This window comes from Osmia bicornis, chromosome 10, assembly GCF_907164935.1.
Source record: "Osmia bicornis bicornis chromosome 10, iOsmBic2.1, whole genome shotgun sequence".
Classification (NCBI taxonomy): domain Eukaryota; kingdom Metazoa; phylum Arthropoda; class Insecta; order Hymenoptera; family Megachilidae; genus Osmia; species Osmia bicornis.
In genome coordinates, this window is record NC_060225.1 from 6051106 (window position 1) to 6068591 (window position 17486).

Here is a 17486-nt window from a genome sequence, read left to right on the forward strand (position 1 = left end):
TCCTACTGTGTAACAAGACCGTGTTCGATCAGATATTTCATTTCATCAGCGACTACCTTTCTTCGTCCCCCGTAAAAACATGCTAAATGAGAAGCGTGTTTGGAGCGAGTAAAAAGAAGGTTCGTGCAAACGATCACTCGCACGAGTCGAAATCGCATCGAACAATTTCTTGGCATGATTGGACAATAGAAAGTGAGTGGTCGTCGCGAACGGCTACTACCTTCCCTACCTTTTCTCCGTCAAACCTTGCCTTCGAAATCAACTCTTCTATGTTTTGCATGCATCTCTATTTTTTCCTCTCTGCTTTTCGATCGCATTCGAAATCGTTAGAGGATCGAGGAACGAAATCCAAGAGAAGGGGAAATTTCAATCGATGGGTCATTACGTAAATGAGTAGAAATTTGACGCGCCCATTTACGAAACTTCGACTTTCGATTAGAGGACACATTTTTGGAGCAGCAAGGCCAAAGTCACCGGGTGGCGCCGTTATTCCAACTGCGTCCCACTGCGGCGACGATGCGGGCATAATAAAGAAAATATATCGATTGCATCGTCGTCGCTTCTGCTTCCGTGGTAATCGCGACGCGTCTCTCGGGCATTCAAATTTGCATAGAACCTTCTAGCAAACTCGTCTAACGCGTTGAAGAGCCGCGTCGAGACGCACCTCGAGTGGATCATCGGCGCAAATATCACGGTCCTACCTTACGCCCCGTCCTGAAATTCTCGACGATCCTGTTCGAAAGATCAACAGGCGTGACGCGAACCTGTCGCTGAAGCGGGACACCTTCGGGGCAACGCGAGTTGAATTTTGCAACTTTGCTTCGAACCAAATCGAACGAGAGTCTCGTCTTGCTGGCTGGACAACAACCTCCGCGTGGACGCGACCTCATTTCCAGAAGAAAAATATGAAAGAAAAAAAAACAGAAGAGCGCCGCATGAGTCGACCTTGAGTATCGAGAAAGAAAGGACTCGACGTCCTTAGGGAAAGCGATGAACTTGGGAGAAGCGGACGTGATAAACGTTCTTCTCGTTAATTCCTTTAAACAAACTGTTTCATCACGGATTTCCTCGAATAAGAGGAAAGAATGCTTTCTTCGGTAGCAACAACTCTATTCGCCGGACGCCTTCGACCCTGAAGGTGATTTATTGAAAAGTCCAATCGACTCGGTGGCATGGCGTGTTCGATTTCGAAAGACGATCGTCTCGCAAGCGTCACGGGATGAGGAACTTCCTATTTCTTCAGAGCCGAGGGAACAACGCGCGGTAGATCTTGATCGATATCATCGGAGGATCTTCGAGGCGCGATAAACTCGCGCTGATTCGCGACTTTTGTCCTCGTCGATTCGCTTTCACCCCGATTTCTGCCGCACGATCTTTCGAAAAGTTTGAAGGATACGCGGATAATTTGTCGAGTGGGTTTGATCGTCGAAGGAGGATGCGCCAATTGGAATCCCCTGAAGGCGACTCGAGACCTTTGCTTTCGTACCGCTCGAAATATGTCAGCGACCACCCTTTTGTTAAATCGAACGATCCCTCTGTGTAAAGGTAACAACGCCGGATGAACGCGTTGTCCAAAGAATCTAATGGCCTTCTAAATACCTCGTTCGAGAGTCAAGTTTGAAAGGTTTAGCAGCGAGCACCGGTTCGTTTCGAGTTGCATTCGCTTTGGCTATCAGGTGGCGACGCAGGTGCCTTCTCGCAACAAAGAGACCTGGATTCGCCTTTCCCTCGGTGGGGCCTGATTTTTCACCTGTGGTTCTACGCCGATGCGAGGACATCAGGGACGCCAATGCCCGTTTCAGCCCCCTCTTCGACCTTATCCACGCTCGTAGAAAGCTCGATCAGACGACGTTGGCCGGAGCACAACGCTCCTGCCGCTGGCTTTTCCACTTCCATCGCGCAGTCTCCTCGCCGGACCGGACGCCGCGGTCTTGCCCTGAACCTCCGAACGCGCCGATTAAACCGGTGATACCTCTCGAAAATTCCACGATCGATCCACCCCCGTCCACGTTTACCTGTACTTCCATTCGTGTCTTTAAACGCGATCGTACCACTGGCAAACGCGGCTACTCGAGGTGTACAGGTGCGAGATATATACATTATACTTCGAGTGCGTCTCGATGTGAGGACCGTGCTTTCATGAGGAATTAACGAAGAATCAGCGGAGCCGAGAGACAGGTCTGTTTCATTTTTTTTTTTGTTTCTTCTGCCTAAACTAACGCTTTCGTTACCGGATCACCGATTTCTACGAGCCTGAAATGTCCAGGTAACGATTCGATTGTTTCTGACGGATTAGCATCGGCGAAAGTAGCGGCAATTCCTTCGCTATTTATACTCGCGAAACGTTACCTGTCTTTCCTGCCGTCGAATCTAGACCAGACGAATCGACGCGAGCGAAATTTCGATTACTCAAGCGACAGGGTAATCACGGTGTTTAAATCCGCGGGAAAAAATGTCGGCGGCTTCTGCTCTCGAGCAGAATGTCAGCGGAACGTTTTTCTTGCGACAATCCCCGCACGTGAGCGTTCCAGCCGACTCGCGGAATCGTACCTCGCGGCTAGTGAAACCGCTCGAAAGAACTCACTCCGCCCGATATAGTCGAAAAAAGAAAAAAAAAGGAGCAGATTGTAAGCCGTAACGCAACGCTCTGGTATTTAGACGCGCGAAATTTTCGTAAGAAGAGAAAACTACGAGCGTGCACACGTGCACCTCTGCCAACGCGACGTATCCAAACGCTTTTCCCTCGGGTTCTCGATCCTCGCGACGGCCAATGAAATTCGCGCGAAAGAAAAGAAATTCGCGCTGGACTGGATTTCGAATTATCGAGCAATCATCGCTGACAAATGTAACACGCACGAATTCGTGAAAGGACGAGAGCCGAGCAGAGTGGCAATTTAAAAATGAAGATAAAAGAACTTTCAGGACTTTCGCTGGCTATCGCATCCTCCTCCTCTTCCCTTTCGTTTTATCCTTTCGCACGACAAAGACGGTGAACTGGTTCTATCGTCGAATTCTACTTTCCATTCGTTTTCTTATTTCTCGGGAAGTAAGCAGTCCACCTCCTACACGCGCTCTCTGCTCGCTACGCGTTTTTTAATCGAGTGAAAGGGGAAAAAAACGATACTAAAGGTATTTTCGTGAATCCTCAGGAATCAAAGAATTTCTATTCCGCCGCTCTAATGAGCGGAGAGTTTCGTTTTAGGAAACGCACGGTCGGTGCGCGTGATAACAGCGCACGCACCGGCGAATCAGGAAAAAGCGCGATTCGAATCGGCATAGATTCTCGTTGGCCGTTTAAAAGATCGAATGTCTAAAGGATAGAGTTCTCGTTACTCGATCGCATTCTCACGTTCGAACCGTGGCACATAAAATGAATTTACGCTTCCATACAGCCCGTAACGTAACATCGTCGACAAGTTACGCGGCTTACAACACCAGCTCCGGTAAAGAGGCGAGCGTAATTTAGTCGTTAATCGAGCCACGCGCGTCAGCCAGCTCCTAGAGACGGATTTTTATTATCGATCTAGGAAAATTAACGAACCTATCAGCCTCTCTGTGTCGGTTTATCTATCGCGATTATCCGTAACCTCGACAGTGTTTCGAGCAATCACCATTCTCCTTCTGTCTCCCTTTCTTTCCTTCTCTCCTTCCTCTTTATTGCATTCTAACGCGTCCACGTTCACTTTCGATCGACGGATTCCGTGGCCGATTGTGCTGCACATGCTCGAAAGTGAATTTCATTCGCGAGCAGAGTCGACCAGAGTCGTGACACGCCTAGTCGGCCTAATTACTCGCGGCACCGCTCCCTAAAAATCACCGAGAAAATTCTTTCACCCTCGACGTCGCTGACAAAATAGCTTCGTGAAAGATCGTTGCGTGATTCGCGGACTCTGTTCACCCGTCGTTTTATATTCAAACGGATCTTTTTCAATAAACGATAGAGCGCGAGCAACGTTACGACACGAGAACGAGCGTAGTTCGGCCGCGGTCTGCTTTCTCCCGCTATACGCCGTCGGAAAAATAAACGAGCTACTTGCTCGTAATCGAACAGCCGGAATAGATCCGATCGTGAATCGAGGGTCGTCGATTCGCCGCGAAATTCGAACGATTTTCTATCCTCTGACTGGAAGTAAAACTCAGCCGGATTCCGAAGGAGCGTACACTTTTCACGAGGAACGCGTAATTGGACAGACTAGCCGCGAAGAAAAGTTTCGTCACACGCGGTTTCCTTTAAATTCATTTTCCTCCGCGTTCAATCTCCGTTACCGAAAGGTTAACAACGCTTACACGGTATACGAGGATAATTGAAGGGTTCTATGTGTCGTTTCTGCGGTTACTCGGGACCGTGAAACCGCGACTTGGAAATGAATTCTATCGGTGCCTCTAATCAACTGTCAATCGAATCTACAGACAAGCAGTTTCGAAATTCTATTCTGTTCTATTCTGGAACGAAAAGCAAAACTATTATAGCTTAACGAGCCTATCGTTTCCTGTTGGATTTTCGAAGACGATGGAATGCGATTATTTCGCGTGATAATCGCGAGCGTAACGAGCAGAGATAGGTGAAAGACACGTTCGTCCTGGGTGTTATACTTCGCCTAAGGATAGAGCGAAATTTGAGCATCGTCGCTTTCGAAACTTGACACAAAGTGTGTCACAGCCTGTTCTACGAGGCACGCGTGAATATTGCCCGATGTCCACTTTCGATGATGTCCGCTCGATCTGCACCGATCATTGACTTTCCTTCGGGAATAATCATCACCGATACCTCGGACGAATCGCGACAAAGATTTCACGCGAAACCTTTCGTGAGATTCAGAAGAAAAATAGAGAGAATGTAAAAGGAACGGCTTAAAACTCTCCATCTCGATACAGTTCGCGCGGCGGTGTAATTTATAGACCTGGCTGTAATTTACGATGCCGGTAGGAAGCAACGGTAAAGTATCTGTTGTACGACACAGCATCGGACAATTGTTGCTGCTGCGGCAGAGAAAGACGAGAAGACAAGCGTAACAACTTCACGACACATTAATTGCTCTAATTATACATGGAAGTATTTCCTTCTCGAGGAAGAAATTCGTGGAACGAGAAGAAGAAGAATCGTTCGATTTCCGATTCCGGCCAGTTTTCTTTTCTGCGGTTTCGGAATTACATCGAACGATCGATTACAAAACAGTCCCAGAAACGATGACGAAATTGGATTCTAAATCGTCGAACCACCATCGAACCGAATGGAAAGCGCGGATATCTTGTCACCGATATCGTTCATTTCTCCGACGAAGAAAAAACTTAGCAACTTTTACTCAGAGATTCTTGGATTTTGTCAAACTGTAACTTCGGTAAGCTTACACAATGTACCGATAAAACGTCGAGAACGGTTACGCTCGAATAAATTTGATTCGCGGCGGAGAGTGAAATCATTTATTCTGAAGCCGGTTCTCAGTCGCGGCTGAGGGAAAAGGAAAACGCTCGGCAACTCTGCAGAAAACGTTATCGAGCTTATCTCGTTTAAAGGGAACTTTGATTCCTGGTTGAACGAACTCGACCGGAAAACCGGCGAATTTATAAAAACGAGCCGAGACGATCGAAACAACGATTATCGTCGATGAATGAGCGTTGCGCGCGATTACGTAAGTCGACCGCTTTTACCCCGATTGTGTTTACCGAAAGATTCTCTCAGCGTGTTTACACGGAGAAACTAAGCATCCGAGCGTGATGCGAGCGATCGAACAGCATCCTAAGTGGAAGACGAGTCGAATTACGCGACGAGAAACAAGAATTTCGAAATCCTAATAAGAGAAATCGGTTGATAGCTAAAGTAGCTTCCCGTTCTCGTGATCCAATGGCCATTGTTTTCCCGCCAAACAACTGTCAACTTTATCTAGCACCTAATTCTGGCACCTTGACACAAAAAAGCAGCCAGCATTAAAGGCGCACCTCCGCGTTACGATACGCGATTTTTCTGTCAAGGCCTGTATCCGCGAAAAACGTCGCGTTAGCCTAATTTCGAACCATCGAATAAAAGCGATCGCGATGCAATCGTCTTCCATATTCTTCGAGCAAGTATCGGTGGCTCGTGGCGAACACGTTCGCCTGCACAATCGGACGCTTTCTACATACAAAGCAGCGATCCTTCTGTTGTTAGACGACGCGAAAGATTAACGATGCGAAGGAAAACTACGTTCATAATCCAGCACGTCATAGCCACGGTACCCTTACGAAATATTGTCTACATTTCTCGCAACAAACGCGACAGACGAACTCGGCTCAATTACGTAGCTGTACGCTGGAAATGCAACGAGAACGAGTTCTACACGGAACGTGGATTATGATGAAGATCGCGCTTATCCGTAGACCATCTGGCAAGCGTGTGAAACGCGACGAGTTTCCCTCATTTTCCTCGTTTCCTTTCATCCACCAACACGGATACGTTTCGTTTTTACTATCCAACTGCACTGCCCTATGCCTTGACCTCGTCCGATTCAATAATAACTATCCTACGCGATTAGCTAGCAAGCTTATCGAAGGATAATCTGAAAATCAGCTCGACGGCGCAGCGCGGCGAGAAAGTAAATGGCCTCGCTGCGAAAAACTGAGCCACGGAATGTCTGTTCGCGACCAGTGGAATCTACTTCGAACGTATCGATAAACGTCCGTGTCTCTGACTTCTGTCGACTTTTTCCATCGCCTACCGATCGGTGATTCAAGTTTCCGGTGAACGCGAGCTTCGTTCCCTCGCGTGTTCAACCGAATCGAGCGATGCAACGAGACTCGACCGCTAGACAATTCTCACGTTCTGCTTTTAAAAGTGATTGTGCTCCATCGACCGAGAGTTTCTGTGAACGAACAAAGAAACGGTTGACCGAAGAAAAGGAATGGAAAAACGCGGAACTCGGCTCGCGTCATCGTCGGGTCGCGCTTCTTCCGCGACGAATTCATTCGATAACGCAATATCGACGGAGGTGTTGGAGCAGCAAGCACGAGGAAATGAAAGCTTATTGCGCCAACCTGTATCGCTTTTGAAGGCTATCGAGTTTCGTAACCACGCCTTCGCGGATTATCGATCTGAAAAATCCTCAATGTCTCGAGAAATCGTTTCGCAATACGACATTTTTTTTCTCCAAATTCGATGGCACATTTTCTCGAGTTAAAGAGAGAGAATTCTCGTTTCGAGGACGATGAAATTCACGAAACGATCAGAAAGTCTGGAGAGAAACGGTTTCGAAGAGAAGCGTGTTCGGTTGCGATGCGTTTAAGAAATCGAATCGATCGAGAAGCTCGAGTGCTCGTGGCAGGCACTCGTTTCCGGTGACCTTTACCGGGCGCAGGATGACCGTTACGTGTGTTGTAACGTAACGTAATTTACCGTAAGGTAACGTTACGAGTGTCGTGTTCCGTGCGCGCGAGTCGATAATAAAAAGGAATCCTCGGTTCGAGCAAACTTTCTTTGCATACCATCGTGATCCTCTTAGAAACCTCCACGATTCTATGGGAAAAGCGGGAACCATCGACGAAGGATATTTTTTTGAAAGCGCGATCCGCGCAATCGCGACTTCTTCGTACGATTTCCGGAACGGTAACGAAAGGAATTAGCTGACTAAAATTCCCAGCACGCCTGAGAATTTGTACGCCCGTTGTGACGCCAACGAGGAAAGCAATAACGAAACTTGTGTAACCGAAACAACGATTCTCCGTTTCTGCGAGTGGCTTAGATCCTCCTCCTTTTCCTGCCGCTTTTACGCGGACGGTAACGATCTGTCTGCGAACTGGAGCGCGATAGAGCGCTTAATTAATGCGAAAATATCCCGCGGACCGAGAACGATCCTGCACCGAGTGGTCTACATTTTTGAGCGGAAACCGAGACGGCACTGAAAAAATTCCTATCATCCATACAATTCGCCTTTCTAAAACGTTTCAAAGGATTTCCAGTGAAAAAGTTATCACCAAAGCGAAGCAAGGATACTTTGTCCTGTTTCGTTGTGAAAATAAGCGAAATCGAACGTCGAAGGTCGACTGGCTGGTAAATCCATCGGGATACACCCAGATGAAATATTTTTACCAGCAACCTGTACCGCGTTCTCCGTTCTTGGCATACTATTTGCTCCGCACAAGGACGGAGATCGCGCGCCGTCCAAGGGGTTTCTTTTCAAGGAATATTCGCCGAGGAAAAGGTAGACGGTGGTTTCGTGGCAACGTTCTCTTTGTTTTAATAATTAATAGAACCGAGACGCGCACCAATGACGACAAAGTCACACCCGGTATTACGTGATCGTACATTTATATAACACCCACATTATCCTTGCATTATATGGTTAGCAGTGGTGACAGCACAGAGAAAGTTCCTATCCATTCCCATATGCTCGAGCCTCTGTACCGGTCTCTACCTTCTCGCCGGTTCGACTATACGTCTCGATTATGCTCGTAACGAGTCAATATCGAGAGTTTAGATAGTAAAATAACGTGTAATTACGAAGGAATATTTTCAAGGCGTTACGAAACAGCCGTAGAAATTAATAGAAAACCTTTCTGTCTGTTACAGTAGCACCCAATATGCGGGAGAAAAGGTGGCTTCTGCTCGCTCTGTGTGGTAAGTTTAAACTGGAATCGCGATGCAAAACTTTTGAACGGAGGTAGAAATCTTTCGTCGACTAGCCGCGGAGTCAGCATTTTTCGTTTTTCCATATCAGGAGAGGAATGTCGAAGACAGCGGTCGACCTTCCATCCAAGCGTTTTGCATTTCGCCGCTGGCATGGCGGTTCGTTCACACCGCGGACGAACGCTGAAAATCCTACGCTTCGTATTCACCGCGCGCGGGACGAAGACGGTGGTTGCGTGTGACGCGCGAAACAAGCTTGACAAAAAGATTCCACGAAGGAAAAGGGGTAACCCGTCGCGCATGTCAACGAGGTCGCTTCCTTTGTCCTGTTCCGTAGCGCGGGCTCCGAAATTCTCCGATCGGAACGGACCGTTTCGAGTAAACAACTTCGAAGGACATGTACTTTCTGCTAAACTTTCATAATATTATCGCGGAAAGCAAAACCGCTTAGACGCGATTGCAATCGCAACGGCACGGCGAGGCATTTTAAAAACATGCAACCAACGTGACGGCAACTTAAACAGCGGTTCCTGACATTTTCACCCGTTCGACGAGTGTTCGTTCTTTACGTCCGAGAGACATTCGAGGCCTTCGAAAACTCGTTTGAAAGCTATCGAACGGTACGGTATCCTCTACCGCTGCCTCGACTCTTTTGAATCTGAAAAATTTCCATCGCGACAAACCTTATGACGTACGATACGCGCCGAAAACGATCCTAACCTTCGCCACGTTCATCCGCGATTCATACGAGACGAGAAGAAATCCAGGAGAACCGTGCGCCGCTGGTGATCGTGATCGTTGCAAAACGAAGCCAATGTCGCCACGCCCATTTTTAATGAAAATGTCAAGACATTCCCATTCCAATGGGAATCGAGCAAGACAATCGTTGGCTGGCGATACACAATCGGGATGAAGCAATTTGTTTACGTCGGCCGCACGAATCGGCGTTGTTTCGTCACGAAAACGTTACGTTTCCAGCAAGGGTGTGCCCCCGCTAACGTTTCCCACCAGAGGAACGCGAACTCGTTCCCATCGTTCATTTTTATGCAACCTCCTGTACGCTCGTTATCGATCCTTCCTTGGAGAACAACGATCCCGTTACGAACGCGTGTAAAACCGTTCTTCGGCTACGTGTTTTTCAGCAACCGGGACGACTACTCTCACAGAAGGCCCGTGAACAGATCCTCGCACCGAAATCATTAAAGTTCCGTTTGGAAAGCGAGAAACGGCGAAAGCATTTCGTTGTTTCACTTCGGATGATCCTGTCTGACACCAGTTCTCGTCGATTCGTCGACCTTGAACCGGTTTCCAATCAATTACACGCGCCCTCCAGCCAAACGATCCTCGTCAATTAACCGCGCGTTAACGAGGAAAAAAGGCGAAGGAAAAGATACGAAACAATTGCTAGTATCATTTGCGAGAGCGATAAATCAACGAAAGTGGTTGAATGACAACGATCGATAGGCAGCCTTGATCCGCTTGCTAAAACAATTACCCAACCGAACGCGTTCACTTGCACCGCGAAAATTGCAACACTTTGACGCCGAGTACTCGCTACTCTTCTCGTGCGCAGCTTTCGCAACAGCGACTCTTCTTCGTGGTTTGCGCAATCCTTGGATGCGTAGCAGGCTTTGATTATTTATCCTCCGGCTAGCACGTTTCTCTATTCCAACGATCGAACCTCTACCGTTGCCCTTAATCGGGAAACTTCGCGACCACGACGAGAAAAATTTGCGACCGGTTTTTAAATATTCTTTGAAAATTCCAGGAATCCTTTTGGCTGATGCAGTTTCGGCCGCGCTCAAGGCTACGCGACCGAAATTCAAAATCGCCACCACTTCGACCACGACGACAACGAGCACCACCGAGGAGAGTCACGTACGCGAAAACGAGAACGAGGATGCAGAGGTATGGCTCGATTTTACGTCCTATAAGAACTATAGAGGCTGTTTTTGCGAAGGCGTTTAATCGAATCGTGACACGTTGCATCGGCGAACGTGCACCGTGTTAAAGCGAGACCGCGTGCATCGATCACGGTTGCATCTCGATTCCAGCGTTTACCGGTACAGGAATAGAACAGCGTCGATTATGCAAATGCCGATGATGCACTGCTCGGGTTATACCACGCGTCTCATCCTACACGCTTCCCAGTTGCATCTTCTCCTAACTGATTACGATACGGTGGCAAAGATGCAACCATTACGCGGGATTGTTTTCTAGTTTTTTCTAATACATCCGTAATCCTCATCTTGATATTCTCTGATTACACCGCGACGCGCGCTGATGATGTTGAATTAATTAAAGTCGAGTTAAAACATCGGTGCGATACAGGTTTACCTTCGCGCATAAACGGCACCGTGACATCATTAGACGAGTGCTCATCGCTGACCGTTACCGAGAGAGCCACGGTATTTCTATCAACTGATTGACTAACGAAGAATTTCCCCTCAGGTGACTACCACGGCGGCCAGCGAAACGAACGGGACAACGGGTCACGTTCTCACTGGGATTCCGCAGATCGATTATATCTGGGATCCAAATTTACCGCGCGAACTGAACGGTTACAACCTGAGCGACTACCCGTTTTATAACAGTATACCGGAGGACATCGACTTCAAATGCGACGGCTTGCACGACGGCTTCTACGCGAGCGTGCCTCACAAATGTCAGGTGAGAAGTTAGCGCTACTTAATAATTATCCTACCTGACGCCTTGTTTTCGCGACACGATCGTTGCGGCTGTGTTTTCGTCGATCGTCGAAGGAGAAAGGAGATCGCGTTCGGCGATCCACTTTTCTTTCCTCCTCTTTGACATTCGGAACTGGCAGGCTTCTTAATTAAACCAGCTTCGATGTTTCTCGTTTCGAGAGACCTTGCTGGAACAAAATGACCAGTTGAAAAGCCATAAGGAACAAGAGATCCGTGAAAAATTGTAAGACGAAGGACGAACGGATCCGCGCTGGGAAAGTACCTGTTGCCAGTGGACCGGACACGTTTCACGCGCTGATCAGCAACCATTTTAGACTCGATCTAATAAGGTCCAGTTTCTCGAGTTCGATCAGCCTATATCGGCGCATTCTCTGCACCGCTGCTATCAATGTCTGTCTGCTTTGCGCAATAAACACGAACCGTCTGCGAAAAGAGAAGGTAGCCATTTATCAGAAAACTGTGTTTGTCCAGGCAATGTTCATTTACATCCTTACCTTAACCCTTTGAACGCAGAGTTCCTTAGAAACAGAAAGCAGGCAGTGAATGTTTCAACATATGTTTACCTAATACCAGTTATTTCTTCTTGTCCCCTCAGTATGAGCTAAACAAATAACATAAAAATCAATGATATTTCGTAACTGGCTACTTTAGAATTGAAAAAAGAGAAGAACGTGCGTATACGACCGTTCTGAAAACCCGTTCGCAATCGCGTATATACACGAAGAAACTCGGAACGGATCGGGAGCAACGCAAGAGTAAAAGTGGGTATCGTGACCGTTCTAGTGAAAAGGAAAGTCAGTGTCATCTGGATGAATGCCGGAGAAAGATTTTCTGACAAGGTGTATCGTCCACTCGCGTAATGAACGGGCGTTAACGATCCATGACTGCGGTTCCCCCGGTTCTCTATCATCGGAACAGACGTCGATCGCGATCGAAGCCGAACAACGTCTGGCCTTTCCGATTTCTTCCATCGGATTCGCGAGACCGGCTGCGAGAATCGGTCAGTAAATGGAAAAAAAAAGCGTGAAAAATGATGCGAATGAATCTGCGATGAAAAAACTGAAAGAATAGAAGGAGGAGAAGAGTTTCGCGGTACGATACACTTCCTGTCCCTGACCGTTTCGAGATCCACGCGTCTCGATCTTACGATTGTGAAAGCTATTGCAACGCATCCCTTTTCCAACGTTCCTTATCGATTGTTTCGGCCAACGTACCGAGCGAACGGGCCATTGTCATGCAAATGTTTGCAAACCAGCTTCCTCTGAATCTAACATTCATCGAGGAAATAACCCGCGAGACCTGTACCGCCGCCTTGTACGGCGACAGGAAACCAAATTATACAGTTTGACACGCGTTCCGCTCCATCGAATCTACGATCGCGAAAATCCTTCTCTCGATCCGGCTTGTCCGATCGATTGCCGAACCCGGCGGTCAACGTTGCTCTGACATTTACCGGGCAAAAGTTGAGCAATCATGACGATCCATTATCGAGAAATCGGCGAACCGAGCCAACTCGAGACGCTGCTTTTGGAACAACAGTTTCAAGTAAGTTTCAACCCGACGCGCGTTCTCGACATGCAAATAAGCGACAAGCAACTTCCTGCAATCTAGCTCACTGAGGACATCCACTTTCCAATAAAATTACTAAAGCATAGAGAAACTCCTTGTCCCTGACGCGTAGTAAGCATATATACGAAACGAAAAGAAATGATCGACGAAGAGGAAAGAGCAAACAACAGCGTTACGAGAGTAAACCGCTGCTAACTCGAAGAAACGAAATCGAACCTCCGAACGAACGAGCCAGGACGTGCTCTGAATGATTCCAGATGATTCCTCTAGATAATCCGACATGGTTATACGTGTCAGACAGTCGTAGATACTTTTACAAAGACAACTTGCCTGTACGTACAATAGCACGATATACATATTCGTGTACTCTCTAAGCAATTACTCGCGCGCACGTAGTCGTGGTGTGAAAGCTACCACGGTTGCGTCTACCAATATCGAGCATCTGTCTTCGCTGAAAAGTGTGCTAAGAGTGTCTGTTAAATATGAAACTTTGGCGAAAATCCCATGGGATTTAACAGTCCACCTGCTTTTCACTGAAAAATAATTATCGTTTCTTTTCTTCAAGGTGTACCACCATTGCCTGTTCGGTACCCGATACGACTTCCTCTGCGCGAATTTCACGGCGTTCGATCAGAAGACCTTCATCTGCCACTTCGTCTCCGAAGTGGACTGTGCCAACTCGAAGAAGTACTGGCACAGGAACGATGCCCTTTACAAGGCGGCCACGACAACCACCACGTCTACCTCGACGACGACGACGACACCGGCGCCGGTGACAATCGCTACTGGACGACAATCGTCGAGAGACAGAGACCCACCGAGACGAAGAAGACCGTTCAGACGACGCCCAGCGTACGATTACTACGACGAAGAGTACTACGACGAGGACTACAGTCGTCCGCGTGGCTACAGCAGGGACGATTACGATTACGACGATAGAAAGTACAGAAGGGACCGGGATCGTGAATTCAGAGATCGCGATCGTGACTTTCGGGACAGGGATACCCCGAGGACTCGCGAAGGAGCGGCCAGGGAGGACAGGGATAGATACGCGGGTAGAAACAATAGGAGAGATTCTACCAGACTGAGGGACCCTCTGGAAGAAGACGCCAGGGTTAGATCGAGGGATCCTGATCAAGAGGCAAGATCCGCTTCCAGAGAAGTCGACGACGCCGAGTTGGATGATCGAAGAACTGAATCTAGGGTCAGAGACACCGACGATCGTCGATACTCGGACAAAAGGTAAAAATTGATTGCAAATTGTTCGATGAAAGTTTACGATTAATTGGGATTGATTACTTTGCAGGTACAGAGACGAATACGACGATAAAGATCTCAGTTTTGCGTCTGCCGTAACTCCCGGGAATGCAGATAGTTTAGTGAAACCAGCAGCACCCATCGCGTCAGTTTATTCAAGACCGAGGGCTCCTCCGAAAATTCGAAGACCGGTGCCACTTTCTGAACAGGACAAATACGCTTACAAAGCGACTGCTGTTCAACCAACAGGTAAATCTGCGCTGAAGGAAACTTGAAACGATTTTTTCGTTGTGCTTGTGTAAACGCGTTGCGCGTGGTAATGTTGCAGAAGAACCTCGAAGAAGACCGGCAGACGTCGCGGAGGACGATTACTACGACGACGAACTGGAGGAAGTTCGACCGATTCGAAGACCGCTGAGAAGAAGACCGTCTTACAGAGACAGGGACAGGGACTTTTACGACGTCAGAGACCGGGAAAGGGACCGACCCTTCAGGTAAGGTAACGTACGTACACAACACTGAAACGATTATATTCGTACGTGGTAACCAATTAATTCGATTCAACCGATCGCACGTAACAAAAAGATAACAATCACGTTGTTACTGTCTAACAACGGAACATCGCATAACCACATGGTACTGACACAAAAACCATAGAAGAGTAATATCAATGGTGTAAGATCGTTAACTGAATCGTTGATTCTAGACCTCGATATCGGGACGACGAGGAGGATTTGCGACCCAGAAAACACCCGGATCGTTCTAGAGATCGCTACTACGATCGAGAGAGGGAACGAGGCGCGGATCGCGGAAGAGATCGATCCCTCGATCGTGGAAAGGATCGCACCGTGGACAGATCGCTGGATCGTGATCGAGGAAGAACGCAAGACACTGAGAAGCAAGAAAGACCGTACTCGACCCGACCAGTGGACAGGGAGAGGGAAACCGATAGACCTAGAACAGGATCAAGATCGAAGGATCTGCAAGATACGACGGATGCATCGGTTAGAAGAGCCAGTGGTTACGATCGTACGGAAAGAACAACTACCCCGGCAACGGCGACCACCTGTCTGCCCGAGCAGCTGATTCACAAAATGGAAACAACCTCGAAGGAACCCGCGAACGATCGCTCGGAGAAATTAACTTACACCGAGAGACCGGCATCGAAACCGGCGCAAGACGAAGAGCCTCGTAGAACGAACCAGCAGCAACAGGCGGATTATCAGGATAAGGATCAAGAGGAAAGACGGGAAGACGGTCACTATCAAACCGCGTCGATGGAAGAATACTCGCAGGAATATTACGACGAGCCGGAGGACACTCCGGCTCCACCCCCGCGAACGGCTGTTCGCATCGTGAAACGACCGTTCTTGCCGTCCAGAGGCGGCAATCCGAATCCTCGAGGTTTATCGCCGGTCGGCGCGAAAGCAACCACGCCAAAACGCGACGAGGACAAGCCAACCGAACGAACTCCCGTTCAAGATCGAGGGAAAAACTACTTCGCGCACCAGCAGTCGGCTGCGCAAGAGAATCTCCGCGAATCGAGCCGAGAAACTAAAGCGGAACAACGCGAGAAAGAACCTTACGATCCGTATAAAAGCATTCAAATCGAGAACCAACACGAACGCAGTGAATATGATACGTCTTTAGGCAGACCTGCGACTCGCAAACCCGGTGATAGACAACGGGAGGAAGAAACGCAGAAATCTCAGCTGGAACACGAATTTGTCACAGAAGCTAAACAGGAACAGCCAGAGGATTCTCCGAATTTCGAGGAGGGATTAGGTAAATGGCACGATGAACAGTTTTCAAACCCTTCGCGGGATAACGAAGGAAGCTCGCAAAGTTCTCCGGCTCGTAACAAAGGAAGAATAACTACAAACGAGAATTCGAATGTCTACGAAGTTCAGGAACACCCGACGGGTCCTCAGAACTTCCGCGTGAAACAAAGGATCAACGAAGTGACGCATCCATTGCAAGATATTCCAGAGAGCGAGTACGATGTCACGTTGAACGATGCTTTAACACCCACTCTGAATCAGGAAGCTAACTTACCCAGCGGATTCGTTCTGCCTCTCCACAGACAAATCGGAAGGGACACGGTTCTCCAATCGTCTGAAAATAATTACAAGGTTTCCAGACCCGTCAGCCAGCAACAGAAACCATTCGTGCCTAGTCCTCAATTTCTGCCAGCAGTCAATAACAATAATAACGACAGACTAAGGACGGTTTATTACAGAACACCCGAGACGGTTCAAATTAGCGGAGCACAATACAGAGCTCAAAGAGGACCGTGGCACGATTACACTGGTTATTGAATTATTCAATTCGAGACTCGATAACAAACAAGCTTCGGGAACATCCAAGGAATCAGCCTGGAGAGTAACCAGCCTGGTTTCGTTAAGCTTTGAAAAACCGCGAATTTCATCGTAAACTAAATGAAATTCGATTCCATTAAGAGCTATCGATTACTTGGAGGATCTCCTCTACGAATTCGAACCACCACGGTCGCGTGGTCGACACTATTCGATGTCTTTCATATCCTACGAGGAGACACGAGCACGCGTTTCGTCTCCTAAAACAATCAAACGATTAACCACGATACAAACGAACGTCGACACGTAGTACGAAACAAGATCCGAGTAAATAGGAAATTGAAATGGAAATCTTTGGAATCGAGGTTACTTAAATGAAGAAATTCAACCGTTCAATCTTTAATACTTGAAACTTGACATCTCTAAAGGCAACGATCGAAAGATACGGATATCTGAAACAATACTCTAGTAATAATATAATAATTATTATCGATGATAAGCTGATTCTTTCCTATTTTACTTCTTCTCTAAGGCTACGTTGTTATCCTATCATGCATCTTCAATATTATCACAGTGGTACGTTTATAGAACGAATAAAAAATTGGGTCGAAGGTATAAATCATCCTGCAATTGTTTCTATTTTCGGTAAAACTTGTAAATACGCGCACGATTATACCATTCTTGCGAATTAAATTATTATTCTATCGCGTGATACACGCACGTGCAAACGATTGTTCACGAAAGCACAATTTCGTCGTCTCGATTATTATTACCTTATTTTTTCTTCTTCGATATTAATAGCTAATAAGTTTTTCCCCCGCGTATAATTGTAAATTATACCAACAATGACGTACGATATTAAAGAGTGAAAATAAAGTGGTACAAGTTTATTTTTCACCAAACGAGTAAAATGTTTCGTTTCAATTTTGAATTCTTTACAAACAGCATGCTTTTTCTCAAGGCCGAAAGGAAATGATAAATTCGTAGCCAATTAGCTCGATATTGTTTGATATACAGTATTGAATATTGCATTTCAAAGAA

At 47.3% G+C, this 17486-nt stretch overlaps 1 protein-coding gene across 2 annotated transcripts; it reads left to right on the forward strand.

Annotated features, from left to right (window-relative positions):
• Positions 1–1861: 1861 nt before the first annotated feature.
• On the forward strand, positions 1862–17254 carry LOC114871288 (zinc finger CCCH domain-containing protein 13). Of its 2 annotated transcripts, none has more exons than XM_029176988.2 (8): positions 1862–2178; positions 8540–8587; positions 10365–10504; positions 11048–11266; positions 13439–14115; positions 14180–14379; positions 14459–14624; positions 14837–17254. In XM_029176988.2, the coding sequence occupies exons 2-8, from the start codon at positions 8551–8553 to the stop codon at positions 16446–16448; spliced, it is 3051 nt and encodes a 1016-aa protein (XP_029032821.2). In that variant the 5' UTR covers positions 1862–2178; positions 8540–8550; the 3' UTR covers positions 16449–17254. The 2 variants fall into 2 exon arrangements, with proteins under 2 accessions (XP_029032821.2, XP_029032822.2); XM_029176989.2 differs by having other exon boundaries at positions 8543–8587.
• Positions 17255–17486: the final 232 nt, after the last annotated feature.

Coding starts and splice junctions, on each gene's coding strand:
- LOC114871288 (XM_029176988.2), top strand. CDS start 8,551: ATGCGGGAGAAAAGGTGGCTTCTGCTCGCTCTGTGTG. Junction 11,267..13,438: donor GCGTGCCTCACAAATGTCAG/GTGAGAAGTTAG, acceptor CTTTTCTTCAAG/GTGTACCACCATTGCCTGTT. Junction 14,380..14,458: donor GACTGCTGTTCAACCAACAG/GTAAATCTGCGC, acceptor GTAATGTTGCAG/AAGAACCTCGAAGAAGACCG.